At 40.3% G+C, this 16,946-nt stretch overlaps 1 protein-coding gene across 2 annotated transcripts in view; it reads left to right on the forward strand.

The window, feature by feature from the left end:
• Positions 1 to 15,704, forward strand: part of LOC140738054 (lysosome membrane protein 2-like) — a 54,135-nt gene extending 38,431 nt beyond the window's left edge. The window contains exons 9-12 of one of the 2 annotated variants that reach the window (XM_073065060.1): positions 693 to 766; positions 11,051 to 11,102; positions 11,594 to 11,752; positions 14,259 to 15,704. In XM_073065060.1, the coding sequence (XP_072921161.1) occupies positions 693 to 766; positions 11,051 to 11,102; positions 11,594 to 11,752; positions 14,259 to 14,303 (330 nt within the window). In that variant the 3' untranslated portion in view covers positions 14,304 to 15,704. The remainder of the gene's footprint in view (positions 1 to 692; positions 767 to 11,050; positions 11,103 to 11,593; positions 11,753 to 14,258) is intronic. The other variant, XM_073065061.1, reaches the window with a different exon arrangement.
• Positions 15,705 to 16,946: the final 1,242 nt, after the last annotated feature.

The following is a 16,946-nucleotide window of genomic DNA, read 5'->3' on the forward strand; positions in this document are numbered from 1 at the left end:
CTGTGCACTTTTCAATCTTATTTTAACTCTGTCCCAACTTTTGTTGAGTGTGTTTCAGCCATCAAATTCTAAATTTGTGTATATTTACAAAATACAATTAAGTTGGTCAGTAAAACTATTGAAAATCTTTTCTTTGTACTGTTGTCAGTTAAATAAAAGTTCATGTGAATTAACATATCACAGATTTTTGTTTTTATTGCATTTTGGAAAATATCCCAACTTTTCTGGAAATGGGGTTTGTATTAAACCACTTAAAGGATTTATGCATATCACGAATCTTCAGATCAAAGTTTGAAAAGTCTCCACTAACTTTTTAAAAATTCTAACACTTGTCATTCTAGTTATTCTGAACGTGATTTGGTTGTGGCTGATACTGGCAGTTCCTAATAATGGGTTGTGTGCCCAGCAAGCTGTCTTATTTGTGAATTAAAATGTAAGGGATTAAAAGTTAAATGTTGGGAGCCAAATGGTTTGTTAAACAGTAAAATAAAATTGTTGGGGGGGGGGGGAGGAGAATGATGAAGGAATTAACCAGTGTTGTCAATACTGAAGACAAAAAAGCAAAATGGTGTAGTCATGAGCCTCCACTTGGGTATGGAGAGTAAAGAGATTGTTAATATAATTTGAACTAAAACTTCATTTCTGCATAGGTGTGACCTATATGTCATTTATCACTATTTTTTATTGTCTAGCTCACAGGACTCCTCATAAGGGCAGCAAAACGAGTTCAGATCAATGTTTATATTGAACAAGTAACAGGATTTCAGTAAGTAAATTTTGAAATGTTATCCAGCATGCTGGCTCAATGGGTGTTTATAGGGTTCAGTGGGATGGTGGGGAGGGACTGCAGTCAAAAACATTTCTGCTTTTGTGAATTACGTTCTTGAAGAAACAAAAGATTTGTACACTAAAGTTCAGTGCTTCTGAAAGCTTTGATTCTTAAATTTGAAGTATCACTTATTGTCCTTCAATAGACTTGTAATTGAAATTAACTTGAGGGATAGTTTCTGTCCAGTTCAATCGTGTTCTGGGTTGTGAAGTTTGTTTTTCCTTCAATATGTTCACCAAAGCTTTGGAGAAGTAGAAGCTTATTTTAAGACAATTTTCGTTTTGGACTGAAGTCTTCAGCAGATCATAACAGCCAGCCTTGTTACTAATGTATTACCTTTACTCTCCCTCCTGAAGAAAGCTATTGGGCCACCATCTTCCTTTCCTTTTTTTTCTGAAAGGTAGCACTTGTGCAAAACTCTCAGTATTGCATTGGGATGCTAACTTAGATTTTTTTTTGGTTCTGTTGCCAGAGTGGAACTTGACTCACAAGCTATTACTGCGGTCAGGGTGGTGAACTGTCACATCTAACATAGTTGGAGAATGTAGAAAATGTATTGTCTGTAAGCATTTATTGCTTGCGGTCAGTGTGGAAAATGAGGAAAGAGTCATTTGAATTGAGGGCTCTGCCATTTACAGTGGATGGGGCAGAGGGTGGATGTAAAAGGTGAGTGTATGAGAGGAAGATGGAGGGATATGGACATTGTGTAGGTAGGAAGGATTAGATTTTTTTCTTTTTAGTTGATTCGGCACAGCAGACTGAAGGACTCATTGGGGTGATTGATAAGTTCGTGGCCTAGGGTAGAAGGAGATGAGATATTAACTTCAAACTTCCTGCATAGTCACTCAGAGTTGAACTGTATGTGCATGTAACGAGAGCTGTATAACTCATCTCCTTCTACCTTAGGCCACAAACTTATCAATCACCCATCTGTGGACACTTTCTGGAGGTCCAAGATTCATATGCTCCACGACCGCTGGACTAAGTGTAAATGTAGGAGGGGACTATGTTGAAAAATAAATGTGCTAGGTGTTACGGCCCAGCAACAATGAACATATAATTGAGACAGGTTATTTTTATAACAAATAAAACATTTATTAAATACTGTTTTTTAAAAAAAAAACCCAAAAGTAAACAAGCGACTAACTTAACTGGAAGTCAACTGCTATGCGGCAGCTCGAACAGTGCTTAAAGCGAGGAATGCAACTCAGTTCTTTAAAGTAGTATTGCAAAAAATTCCAAAATGTTTTACGGTCAGTTAAAGGAGAGACTTTCCTTGTAGTAATTAAATCCTCTTTCACGACGTTACTGCTGATCCCAGCTGAAGTATGCTTTGCCAAGGGATTTACGATTGAAGGAAATAAAATGGCTTAAAGGCACTGACCTTTCCTTGGCGAAACTCTGCATCCAACTCTTTCTGCTCTTTTGGTGAAGCAGGAGTTATCATGGACACAAGTTACTAATTCTTCGTACGAAGATTAAATAAAGGTCAAATTTGTTTCACCGTCGACATTAACTTTCCTCGATACTCCAGCTTCCCGAACTTCAATAAATATTCACTCTTCGACTGCAATTTAACTGGCAGTATTGTAGTGAAACTGCCGGCAATAACCTTTGAAACTTAAGACAGAAAGTAAAACTCCACTTTAAAACAAAACTGTGTCATAACATCGAATATGCGGCAAATTCAACCATGAACTGCCCCACGTCACAGGGAGGGGATCTCCTTTTATACCCTGATGAAAAAAACTATCACATGACCTCTCACTGGCGGGAAAATTATGTCACTCCATAATTATGTCACTCCACCCAGCATAGCCTCAGTTACATCATGGTCATGTGACAGACACAAAATACCCACGGGTATGTAACATAGGTTTTCTAAAATTGACTCCTGCTACCTTAGGCCACGAACTCATCAATCACCCCTGGTAAGTCAATGTAAGAAATGACCTGTCAGCAGTTCCTCAGATCATTTCATTAGCCATCAGTTGATGAGTCAAGTGTGTTATTAAATTCAGAATAGTTGGCAGCATTAGTTAAAAGGTCCCTTGTAATAGGTACATCCATACAGACCAACTCTTCAGATGAACCTTCAAATGCTTCTACAGCCTTGCTTTCTTTTTTTACAATCTTTTACAAAATCCTTTTACAATGTACTCTTGAACCAGAGGGGATAACTTCACACAACTTCACTTTCCCCATTACTGAACTGTTCCATAACCTATGGAATCATTTCAAGGACACTTCATCTCATGTTTTCGATATTTCTTTATTATTATTTCTTATTTTGTTTTCTACTTTTGAATTTGTGGAGTTTATTTTTCCCATTGGTTGTTGCCCATCCTGTTGGGGTGGTCTTTCATTGATTCTATTGCATTTCTTGCATTTACTGTGATTGCCCACAAAAAATGGAAAAATTGCCTCTGGCTATCTACTCTTATCGTCTTGTTCATTTCTGTCTCGTTCAACCTAAAACATAAGACATCCCGTTTAATCCAGGCAGCATCCTGGTAAATCTTCTTTGCACCTTCTCCAAAGTTTCTTTCTGTAATGAAGCGACCAGGACTGAACACAACACTCCAAGGTAATTTAACAAATACAGGCACTTTTCCCATTAAAGTGAAAGCACTGTTGTAATGCCAAGACTCTCTAAATCTCCAAAAGAATTTGCCTGCCACATGTTTCATAGTACATAGTGCACTCAGGATCAGAGTTAATAGTTGATTTAATGGCTGTATATCAAACACTCAGTGTGGATCATTAATGAAGTCTTAGTTTTGGTCTGGCTGTCTTAGTTTGCTCACAACTTGTTGACAATTAAACTGAAAGAATGTCCAGGAATTCTTTGGCTTTGCAGTATCTAAAATGGTTTAAATGGTTCAATTTAATATCAGAGAATGTATAATAGAATGCAACCTGAAATTCTTACTTGGAATCCAGAAAACAAGAAACCCCATAGAATGAGTGATAGAAACACCAAAACCCCCTCCATCACTCAAGCAACAGAAGCATCAACCCTCCCCCCTCCCTCCCCACTTGCACCATCTCTGAGCCAAAATGACAATTTTTAAAAGATTTGTAAGTCAATTAAACCATTTCTATAACTTCCTAGAGTTGTCTACTTTCTGCCCCACTCCTTGCACTCATTTCTCTGATTCTTCACCAGAAGTGAGTATGGAGGTGTTGTTACAGATGGAGTCACTGTAATAGCAAATGGAAAGTTCATTACGTTCCAGCTACTTGGAAATGCATTTTAAGTATTTATTATAATGTGTATATTGTCTTGTTAGGCAATTAGGAAAGTTCAGGAATTGAGATGAAGAATCTGAGGTGGACAAACAGCAAGGAGACTCCACAGTTTTTACAAAAAAAACCCCAAGTAAACAGGATCATTGATCCCTAAAGGTGGAAGGGAAGTTGAATAAAGTGGTTAAAATGTATGCAAGTTTTAACTTTGCTTGCTAAGATAATAAGGGCAGGAAAGTCTCGCTAGTTCATGTTTATTAATTCAGCTGGATATCTAATCACCTTATGATTGGAAGGATGCAGCAAGGTGCAGAGAAGATTGAGTGTTTCGCAAAGGTTTGAAAATATTATCAGGGAAGTTTGGATGTTGGAGAAAGGGAAAAGATGGTATTTGTTGCAGGAAAAGGGTGAATAAACAGGTCTCTCTTCAGTCTTTATTCCACTAAATGGGAGAACAACCTTGAGGGGTTAAATTATTGTAATCAATGTGTTTAACAGTTGGATTGAATTAAGAAAGACCCATTTCTCAGAGGCCTATAACGAGGGGCATCAATTTAAATAGATTGGTAGAAGGTTTAGAGGAGTGTTGAGGAAAATCAGAATTTGTAACTTGTAGGAATCTGGAACTTGCTGCCAAATAGGATAAACCCCTCATCACAGGAAAAGTATTGCATGAAAACTTGAAATACTATAACTTATAACTAGCCAAGCTAAGAAATCCCTTAATTCCATTCATCTTCATTAAATCTTCACTCCATCTTAGTTGCCCAAAGAATATAACCTAAGACAATCCAATCCTCTCCTCATCACTGAAATTCTTCAGTCCTGGCTACACGCTCATCAACTCCTTTACATCCCGTTGCATCTTTCCTGTAATGTGACCACAACTGTACAATTGGGCTCCTGCCTGATACGGTGTTCTTGCTCAGATTGAGTACTGCAGGTGCTGATGTTGAACATGTTCAGATTGTTGAGTGATTCTGATAGAGTAAATGAGGGGAGCTGTTTGCAATGACAAAAGATGGTAACTAGAGGGTGCTACAGTAGGTGGTGGGTAAATGACATGAGAACACCCTTTTCCTCCCACAGATAACTTCTGATTTGGAGCACTCTGGCAGGGTGATGGAAACCCATGGAGGTGACTTACTCCCAATGGAAGTTCCTTATGTTGTCCTGCATTCCAGTAATACAGGATAAACAGCCATTGCCCTAGAAGCAACATCAAGTTAATTCTGTAGTTTGTAAGATTTTGTCTGTACCCTAATCCCTGTTACCAAAACCTAATTGCTCTTATTGATGCTCACACTTAAAATTTCAAAAAAAAAAGAGGGCTGCCTCATACTCCAATCCTTGGCTCTTGCGCCCACCTTGTCAGTATGTGTCAATGTGTCTGATTCTGCCAAATTGCTGTTCACCCCTCCAGAACCCTTTCTACCTGCAACAGCTTCCCCCTCTCAGAGTCCATACTTGAAACAGGGTCTTCTCTAATACCTCGTCCTTCCTGATATTCATGAATCCCTCAGTGGGCTTGCTCACGTCAACCATGTCCGCACTGAGTTGCTTTCAATTAAAGAGGAAGAATCGCTCCAGAATCTCCTGCATGGTACAAGATATTCTATTCCTATAGCTTTAAAGATTAGAAGACTGTGTTTGACATGTCAAATTCCCTTCTACCCCCAGCTTGCAATTTCCCCTCATAATATCGTTTTTAAGTCCTTGCTTTTTGTTTGCTTCACACTATCAGTTCATTATTTTTCTTAACTCCATTGAAATCTGCCTCTCCTTTAAGGAAAATTCTTCTGATAGAAACATAGAAACTACAGCACATTACAGACCCTTCATCCCACGATGACGAAAAAAGATTAATTAAAATTAATATCATTTAGTTATGTTATTACACATGTCTGCCACATCCCATTTAAAATGAATGGGTCCTCTGGGAAATCAGTATTCAGACTTTCCAAATGAAGATCTAGGAACTCTGTGGATGTTTGTGGTCCCTTGCTGGCCTCTGCCTAGTTCTGAGCAATTACCTTTGGATGAATATCGGTCAGCTATGTGTAAATTCAAGGCTTCAGCCTTGGTTTACACGTTGTGAACCGCTGCATAATTATATAGTTCAAAAATCAACAATTCAAAGTGTACCTGCTGGTTTTTAAGTAAAAAATCCAGAGCTCTTCAGACCTTGAATTTTTGCTGGTATTGCCAGCGTTTAAGTGCCAATTTTTACACTAGTTTCACTACCTATTTGCTGTAATGTAAATCTGAACTTTGTATTTGAAGTAAATTACAAGCAAAATATGTTAGCTAAACTTGTACTAATGTCTGCTGTTACCTCTATACATGGTGGTTGCAGTACAGTCCTTGGTGAATTTCATCAGAAGGTGGTGGAGAATTAGGCAAAGAAGGATTTGTGAAACTTGACATAGAGGTTGAAGAGTAATATCTACAAATTCATGACTAATATAACCATATAACCATATAACAATCACAGCACGGAAACAGGCCATTCCGGCCCTCCTAGTCCGTGCCGAACTCTTAATCTCACCTAGTCCCACCTACCCGCACTCAGCCCATAACCCTCCACTCCTTTCCTGTCCATATACCTATCCAATTTTACCTTAAATGACACAACTGAACTGGCCTCTACTACTTCTACAGGAAGCTCATTCCACACAGCTATCACTCTCTGAGTAAAGAAATACCCCCTCGTGTTTCCCTTAAACTTTTGCCCCCTAACTCTCAAATCATGTCCTCTCGTTTGAATCTCCCCTACTCTCAATGGAAACAGCCTATTCACGTCAACTCTATCTATCCCTCTCAACATTTTAAATACCTCGATCAAATCCCCCCTCAACCTTCTACACTCCAATGAATAGAGACCTAACTTGTTCAACCTTTCTCTGTAACTTAAGTGCTGAAACCCAGGTAACATCCTAGTAAATCGTCTCTGCACTCTCTCTAATTTATTGATATCTTTCCTATAATTCGGTGACCAGAACTGTACACAATATTCCAAATTTGGCCTTACCAATGCCTTGTACAATTTTAACATTACATCCCAACTTCTGTACTCAATGCTCTGATTTATAAAGGCCAGCGTTACAAAAGCCTTCTTCACCACCCTATCTACATGAGACTCCACCTTCAGGGAACTATGCACTGTTATTCCTAGATCTCTCTGTTCCACTGCATTCCTCAATGCCCTACCATTTACCCTGTATGTTCTATTTGGATTATTCCTGCCAAAATGTAGAACCTCACACTTCTCAGCATTAAACTCCATCTGCCAACGTTCAGCCCATTCTTCTAACTGGCATAAATCTCCCTGCAAGCTTTGAAAACCCACCTCATTATCCACAACACCTCCTACCTTAGTATCATCAGCATACTTACTAATCCAATTTACCACCCCATCATCCAGATCATTTATGTATATTACAAACAACATTGGGCCCAAAACAGATCCCTGAGGCACCCCGCTAGTCACCAGCCTCCATCCCGATAAACAATTATCCACCACTACTCTCTGGCATCTCCCATCTAGCCACTGTTGAATCCATTTTATTACTCCAGCATTAATACCTAACGACTGAACCTTCTTAACTAACCTTCCATGTGGAACTTTGTCAAAGGCCTTGCTGAAGTCCATATAGACTACATCCACTGCCTTACCCTCATCAACATTCCTCGTAACTACTTCAAAAAATTCAATAAGGTTTGTCAAACATGACCTTCCACGCACAAATCCATGCTGGCTACTCCTAATCAGATCCTGTCTATCCAGATAATTATAAATACTATCTCTAAGAATACTTTCTATTAATTTACCCACCACTGATGTCAAACTGACAGGTCTATAATTGCCAGGCTTACTTCTAGAACCCTTTTTAAACAATGGAACCACATGAGCAATATGCCAATCCTCCGGCACAATCCCCGTTTCTAATGACATCTGAAAGATCTCCGTCAGAGCTCCTACTATCTCTACACAAACTTCCCTCAAGGTCCTGGGGAATATCCGGTCAGGACCCGGAGATTTATCCACTTTTAAATTTCTTAAAAGCGCCAGTACTTTCACCTCTTTAATTGTCATAGGTTCCATAACTTCCTTACTTGTTTCCCACACCTTTCACCATTCAATATCCTTCTCCTTAGTGAATACCGAAGAGAAGAAATCATTCAAAATCTCTCCCATCTCCCTCGGCTCCACACATAGCTGACCACCCTGATTCTCTAAGGGACCAATTTTATCCCTCACTATCCTCTTGCTTTTAATATAACTGTAGAAGCCTTTCGGATTTACTTCCACCTTATTTGCCAAACCAAACTCGTAACTTCTTTTAGCTTTTCTAATCTCTTAAGTTTCCTTTTACATTCTTTATATTCCTCGAGCAATTCCTTTACTCCATGCTGCCTATATCTATTGTAGACATCCCTCTTTTTTCGAACCAAGTTTCTAATATCCCTTGAAAACCATGGCGCTTTCAAACCTTTAATCTTTCCTTTCAACCGAACAGGAACATAAAGATTCTGTACCCTCATATTTTCACCCTTAAATGACCTCCATTTCTCTATTACATCCTTCCCATAAAACAACTTGACCCAATCCACTCTCTCTAAATCCCTGCACATCTCCTCAAAGTTAGCCTTTCTCCAATCAAAAATCTCAACTCTAGGTCCAGTCCTGTCCTTCTCCATAATTATATTGAAGCTAATGCTATTGTGATCACTGGACCCGAAGTGCTCCCCAACACATACATCTGTCAGCTGACCTATCGCATTCCCTAACAGGAGATCCAACACTGCCCCATCTCTAGTCGGTACTTCTATGTATTGTTGCAAAAAACTATCCTGCACACATTTCACAAACTCTAAACCATCCAGCCCTTTTACAGAATGAGCTTCCCAATCTATGTGTGGAAAATTAAAATCTCCCACAATCACCACCTTGTGTTTACTACAAATAACTGCTATCTCCTTACACATTTGCTCTTCCAACTCACGCTCCCCATTAGGTGGCCTATAATACACTCCTATCAGTGTTACTACACCTTTCCCATTCCTCAATTCCACCCAAATAGCCTCCCTAGAGGAGCTCTGTAATCTATCCTTCCAAAGCACCGCCATAAGATTTTCTCGGACAAGCAATGCAACACCTCCTCCTCTGGCCCCTCCTACTCTATCACACCTGAAGCAACTAAATCCAGGAATATTTAGTTGCCAATCACACCCTTCCTGCAACCATGTTTCACTAATAGCTACAACATCATAATTCCAGGTATCAATCCACACTTTAAGCTCATCCACCTTTCTTACAATGCTCCTAGCATTAAAATAGATACATTTAAGATACTCTCCACCTCCTCCTCTCTTTTCATCCCTAGCAATGCATTCAAATTTATTATCCTTTTCTTTCTTCTCCCCTACAACTTCGGGCTGAGCGCATCCCTTCTCCATCACCTGCCTTTCCTCCCTCACACACTGTCTACTTACTTGCTCTACTGGTGAACTAACCTCCTCTCTCATAGTTTCCTCAAATTGATTTCCGCCCCCCCCCCCCATCTTACTAGTTTAAAGTCTGTCCTGTAGCCCTAGCAAACCCCGCTAGGATATTGGTCCCCCCAGGATTCAAGTGTAACCCGTCCTTCTTGAACAGGTCACGCCTGCCCCAGAAGAGGTCCCAATGATCCAGAAACTTGAATCCCTGCCCCCTGCTCCAATCCCTCAACCACGCATTCATCCTCCACCTAATTCCATTCCTACTCTCACTGTCGCGTGGCACAGGCAGTAATCCCGAGATTACTACCTTTGCGGTCCTTCTTCTTAACTGCCTTCCTAACTCCCTATACTCTCGTTTCAGGACCTCTTCCCCTTTCTACCTATGTCATTGGTACCTACATGTACCACAACCTCTGGCTCCTCACCCTCCCACTTCAGGATATCTTGGACGCGATCAGAAACGTCCCGGACCCTGGCACCAGTGAGGCAAACTACCATCCGGGACTCCCGATCACCTCCACAGAACCGCCTGTCTGAACCCCTGACTATCGAGTCCCCTATTACTATGGTCCTCTTTCTTCTATCCCTACCCTTCTGAGCTACAGGGCCGTCCTCTGTGCCGGAGGCCCGGCCACTGTCACTTCCTCCAGGTAGGCTGTCCCCCCCAACAGTACTCAAACATGAGTACTTATTGTCAAGGGGTATAGCCACTGGGGTACTCTCTAGTACCTGCCCCTTCCCCTTCCTGACCGTGACCCACCTACCTGCCTCCCGTGGCCCCGGAGTGACCACCTGCCTGTAACTCCTCTCTATCACCTCCTCACTCTCCCTGACCAGGCGAAGGTCATCGAGCTGCAGCTCCAGTTCCCTAACTCGGTCCCTCAGGAGCTGCAGTTCGACACACCTGGCGCAGATGTGGACGTCCGGGAGGCTCGGAGACTCCAGGACCTCCCACATCCGACACCGAGAACAACAAGCTGCCCTCACACTCATACTTCCCGAATAACTGAAAATAACAAGAACTAAAAGATAAGCCTACTGTGCCCTCTTCCGCCTAAGCCCTCTGAGCCCAAGCCCTACACTCTGCTCCCGGCTCACTCCGCTGCCCGCAAACGAAGCTGCCCGCTGCTTAAGGCTGCGTTCTTTTTCTATCTTCCCTCCTTCCCAGGCCTCCTTCACGCGCCTGCGCAGTCCCGCCTCTCAGAACTCTGATCTGAGAAGCAATTTGAAAATGGCCGCCGCCGCAATTCTTCTCAAAGCCTCGCTGTCCTCTTCCAAAAGAGAACTACCTCACTCCTTCTCTCCTTTTTATATCTTCCCTCCTTCCCAGGCCTCCTTCACGCGCCTGCGCAGTCCCGCCTCTCAGAACTCTGATCTGAGAAGCAATTTGAAAATGGCCGCCGCCGCACTTCTTCTCAAAGCCTCGCTGTCCTCTTCCAAAAGACTAATGTATTTGTTTTATTTCCACAGTCAGACTGAAAATGTTCAGTCACTGATCTTTCCTGTGATGTATCTAAATGAGGTGAGACCAAGTACCTGCATCTTTAATTCAAGCAGATTCAGGTCAGCATTTGGTATAGGGTTGCCGGTGTGTAAATTGTAGAGGTCATGTGATCAATAGGGGCAAGTTGGGGGTGGAGAATGTGTGTTTTTTTTGGGAAAAAAATTGTTGATGTAGTTAAAGTGAGGATGCAACTTCTTTTGTAAAGGGCACAGCTGTTAGGGTTCCCCCGGCAGGTTGGATTATGTGAATGGAACGATAAAAACTGAGCTAAAATAACAGATGACTATCAATAGAAAAAGGCCAGCTCTGATACAAACCCAAACGAGTTAACTGAATTTGAGGGATTTGGTGAATATGCTAGATTAGAAGGTGAGTGTTTGAGTCTCTAGATGGTGGCAGGGATAAATAATAGGATGAAGGGTTTTGATCTGTTCAGGGGTGTGTTGTGGTTGTTACCTGGTTACATCTCATCCATGGAATTCTTTCCCTTTGCACTCTTATTGCTGCAGAGTGTTTTGATTGATGATGTGTCAGCTTCCAAGGTGAAGTCCATGCTCCTGCTGACAGAAGTGACAACTGCAATTCCATTTATGATGATGGGTCTGGGACTACTCTTTGGATTGATCTTCATCATACTCGCATGCACTAGTCGTAATGAGGACAAGGAGGTTGGTGTTATATTGTCTTTTTTTTATATTTAAAAAAAAAACAGGATTAGGCCACGTGAGCAGTCTTTGCCATTCAATAAGTTCATAGTTGATTTCATCTTGGGCTCAACTTTGATTCTCCTGCGTGTTCTTCATTACCTTCAACTGCCCTAAAGAATTGTCTTGGCCTCAAATATATCCAGTAGCACTGCCACCATAATTTTCTGGAATAGAGAATTCCAAAGATTCACAATGCACTGCGAAAGGAAATTTCTCCTCAACTCAGCCTTGGATCTGAAACCGTGCTTCCTAGTTCTCAATTTCCACAATGGGAAGCACCCTCTCTGCATCCACCATGTATAAACCTGTTAAAAGACTGTTACCTTAGGCCCAATTTGCTCAACAAGTCTTTGTAAGACCACTTCTTTTGCCCAGGTAATGAAAGCAAAAACATGAGCAGCATTTGTGGAGAAGAAAATGGTCAACATCTGATGGCCAGTCATTAACCTGAAAGCTTCAGTCTCAGGAACCAATCCAGTTAGATTTCTCTTAAACTAACTGCAATCCAGACTAGTATAAATTCAGAGTGGTAAACCTGTGGTAGGCATGCCCAAGATGGCATGCACAAAGTTTTTTGTCATGCAGCTCCTCGATTCTTTAAACCCAACCAGGATTGATAAAAGATGCATAATGATTATCTTTACTGCTAAATGAAGCAGAGAATGATTTTTTTACAACCCAAGAGCAGTGAGATGTTTCCACAGGAAACATCTTCCACCAACTGACAGTCACAAGAAGACGTGACATTGGATGATACGTCCTTGCAAACCTGGCATACACTTCAGTATTTGGATGGTAAATGATTGCAAACAATACTATTTAGAAATGTTATTTTTCAGTTGTCTTAAGTTTAATAATAAGTTTGAGCAGGTTTCTAAAATGCTTCATTTATTTCAATCTTTCTGTTATACTTAATAGTTACAGTGAATGCTCATGAGCAACAGGACTTGTCTATTTTTATTACTTCATAATTATTCTCACTAATTTTTTAATCAATTATGACTTCTGGTCAAGATTACCATGGAATGTGACTTTCTCTGAACTGATTCTACACCTTAATTTTCCAAGTCAAGATCCATACTCATTGTACTTCTGATAATTTATTAAGAATTCCTGCCATTCCATGTGTGATTATTATCCTTGGTGCTAAATCAAATGTTATGTAAAATATAAAACTTAAGATTGTTAGTAAATGTATATTATTGCTCAATCAGGTGATGCTTCAGTTAATTGGATAAAGTTGTAATAACGAACACGTGTTAGGAAAATTCCTACTGTGGCCTATGTTGCTCTCCAGTTTCAGCTGCAGTGCATTGTGGGCCCTACAAATTGGCAGAATGTTTGCTGTTGGATGGTATTTCCAATAGTGAAGTGACCAGAACTGTAGACAGTACTCCCAAGTAGAGTCTCGTCATCAAATTGTGCAGTTGCAACATGACATCCCAACTCTTGTACTCCACTCTCTGACTGACGAAGGCAAGCTTGCCAAATGCTGCCTTCACCACCTGTCTACCTGAGTCGCCACTTTCAGAGAATTGTGTACACATCCTGCTGAGCTTAACTTCCCAAAATGCAATGCCTTGTTTTTGTCAGAGTTAAATTCCATTTGCCCTTTTTTCTTTTTGGCCCATTTTTCCAGATAATCTAGATCCTGTTGAAATCTTTGAAAACCTTCACCTCCACTATGCTAACAATTTTGGTGTTATTCACTAACTTGCTAATCATGTAGGCCGCATTCTCACATAACCGTTAATATAGATGACAGAGGGGGTTTTGGTTAAGGTGGTGAACTAAGTAATCCTATGTTTAAAAATTAGCATAAGCAAATTTATTCTTATTGCCAAACTAAATTTAAGTAGTACATTATTTGGTTAGGCAAAACAATGGAAGAGCTCAGTGGCTCAGGCATGATCTATGGAGGGAAATGAACAGTTGAATTTTTTTGGCCTTTTATTTGGTTGGCAGCTTTAGGTAGCCTAAATCTACTGCACGTACTTTGAATTCTAGAGTTAAGTTTGCTTCTGTTGGCTTACTTCCATTAAATAAAATTATCATGTGGATACAATAGAATCCTGTTGTTATATCCTGCTGTATATAACACTAAAGTATAACCATGTTGAACATTGGATTTTCTAAGGTGAAGGTATTGGTTTTAACCCTAATCTAGTCAAGTGAGCAAGTAGTTAAATGTCCAGGATGGCTTTCCCAACCAGGGTGAGCGAAGAACGGAAGAGCCAGATTCTCCTCTGGTGGGCAACCATTCGATCCTCTAAGTGGTATTTAACATTTTAAAAACCTCTGGTAGTTTGGATGTCCAAAAGGTTTGAAACCTCTGATGCTTTCACTCTACCTCTTTAAAATAATCCCTTCCACTGTTCTGTTAATAGGGACCATAGCTGCACATGAAACCAAATGTATATTTTGCTTAATTGTGTTTTAGTAATGAAGTGGTACATTTGTTTTTAAGCAGGGATCGGAAGCAGAAAGAGCACCTCTGCTGAATTCGTCATGAATATGCCAACACCTCCAGCTGTGATCAAAAACAGCAAAGCAACTAATATATGTTTGTCTTGAGTTCCTTTTTGCATCTTCTGGAGTTCCACAACTTAGCAGTCTGGTCTATGAAATTTCATGTAACCGATTGTTAATTATTCATGGTTTAACTTGCAAAATTGTGGGTTGAGGATATATAATGCTACTTCTAGATTACAAAATGGAGTTTTAAAACTTAAATAATGATGCAATCATAATGACATTAAAGGAGACAAGGCAACTCAGTTTTGCAACATTCATTGCTGAAGCTAACTTCTATAGAGACAGAGCAACCTTTTGTAGCTAAGCATTTTAGCCTTCGTCACTTGTGATAGTATCAATGTTACTCTTTGGGATTTCTAAGCAACTTGCATTCTGTAAATATTGATATATGTGTAATTTAGCAATTTTAACTCCGTTGTAGAAAATAGGCACTGATTTTGGGTGACTTTTTTTAATTCCAAGAGAGCTGGTTTGTTGGTGAGCTGTTATTTTCTTTTTCTATCCAACACTTCTTGCCCTCCCTCACACCTCCCTGCTTGCACTTTATTCAGAATTTGCACACATTCATTTTTAAGATGAAACTTAACAAATTAAATGGTTGCGGTTAAATGGCGTAACTTTTTGTGTGGATGCAAATCCCAGTTACTCCAGCACTCTCATAAGTTGGTTGACTGTGATTCTTTATATTAAAAAAAAAATCCCCTTCTGATGAGTTCATAGTGAATATTGTTGTGTACTTGGTTCCTTTCAATTTATTTGAGCTGCCCTTTGTTGCCAAAGTTATGCAGAACTTAATAAAATGAGTTTGAAGGAGGTTACCTTCAGCCATCCTTTCAATTATGTGCTTTTGAACCCAGTGATAGGACTGTAGATCAGCATGAAATTTGCTTCGGGTAAGACAGAAAATGTCTTTGATATACTAGAAATTTATGTTCAAACAAAGTAATGCAGAGGTTCAATTTTAATCCTCAACTTAGCAATCAGCTGGTGATTCACTTGTGTAATTTATAATCAAGCTAGGCCCTCCTAATAATTTTGTCATCATGAATGGCTGTTAGAATCACTCACTTGTGTCTGGCTTCATGCTAAAGATGTACAACTAAGTAGCACCAGAAGTGTAATTTCCAGGAAAGCAGTGTCAAGTGTGTTCCTGATGAGCCTTTGCTTTCTTCCACCTGTACATTGTGTTTGCACTCATTACCAAATAATGGACTCCTGTATAGTTTTTTTTATATATAAGGAGTAGGATTTTAGAAATAAACACAACACACATTCCTTGCATTTTGGCATTATATGTAACTGCTGGGCCATATTTGATAGTGCAGAATGTCTGTCTATTTCAATGTACTGACAAAACAGAAATAAATCTGATGTTCAATTTGTTTTGTAATTATTTGTAAAATTGTATGTAAATGTGGGTTCTTAAACTGCCAATTTCTACTGTATGTATTAGTTTTTGTGCAATCGTAAATTATATCACATTCAATTCTCTCTCTGGGACTATAATATTATTTGTCCCACAGAAGATTGAAGAGGGTTCCCACCTGCAAGTTACATTTGAAGGATGGCAGTGTGTATATTCCCAAGTGCACTTCCTTTCACTTCAGAATACCGATGATAGTTTGATCAGGCGAGCAATGTTGGTTTAGTCTGAGGCTGTAATGGACTAAGTTGCAATCTGTTTGGGGAGAAGCGTGCTTCACAGTTTGTATTGGTTCTCTTTACAGTTGAATCTATTAGCAACTCCAGTTTGTATTTCTTATTGTCACTTCAAGTTCTTCCAATAGATATGAGTTACTAGCATTTAATGGTATGTAGATGTGGGAAGAAAAATTAAGGTTGGCATTCTATAGGACTGTTGTTGATATCAAACTGTCTTTTAACTGGTGGGCTGAAACTGTGTATTGGCTATCCCTTCAGGTTGGCAGGTAAGCAGTTTGGTTGGTCCCTGAAACCCTGCTGTGAAGTAAGCAAAAGATTCAATAGAAAGGGGGGTAGTTGGTGGGAGGTGCCCCTTACACCATAGCTCTTGTCCCTCTTCCCACCCTTTTCCTGTTTCCTTTGTTCTGTATCTCTTTAACTCCCCATAGTCTCCTCGCTCCTCTCCAATCTGTACACTTCCCTTCTCTTTCATCTGTGCTTCTGCTCACCACCTCCCCTCCACCACCTGACCTTGGCCTTGTGCCAGCCTGTAGCTGAACCCAGAACCTCAAACCAAGTCTCTTCACCTAAAAGTCTGGCCCAGCTGGTGCTAAGGGAATGCTGCTCAGTGGCTGGAGAGTGGTGGGCACAGTGGGTGAGGGCTAAGATGGTGAGCCATTGCTCAGAGGAAAGGGAAAGCAAAAGTTCAAGATGAGGATGACCAGATTGGAGATGGCTATGTTAGTTCTGCCCTGCTGATGTGTTGTTCCAATATTAATCCTGGTAAGTACAAGAGGAGCCACAGATTCAGATATAATGGATCTGCTTGGCTGAGGAGCTAAAGGTGCAAAGCAGTCATTGATATCAAATGAGTCCTTTAGAGCTGTTAATGGGACATAGGAGAGAAATTATGAAGTTTCTAGGTGATGTGAAACTGTCTTGGCAAGCAGGGTTTAGGAGAATCTTTAAAAACATCTAA

Source organism: Hemitrygon akajei, chromosome 13 (assembly GCF_048418815.1).
Source record: "Hemitrygon akajei chromosome 13, sHemAka1.3, whole genome shotgun sequence".
In the NCBI taxonomy this organism is placed as follows: domain Eukaryota; kingdom Metazoa; phylum Chordata; class Chondrichthyes; order Myliobatiformes; family Dasyatidae; genus Hemitrygon; species Hemitrygon akajei.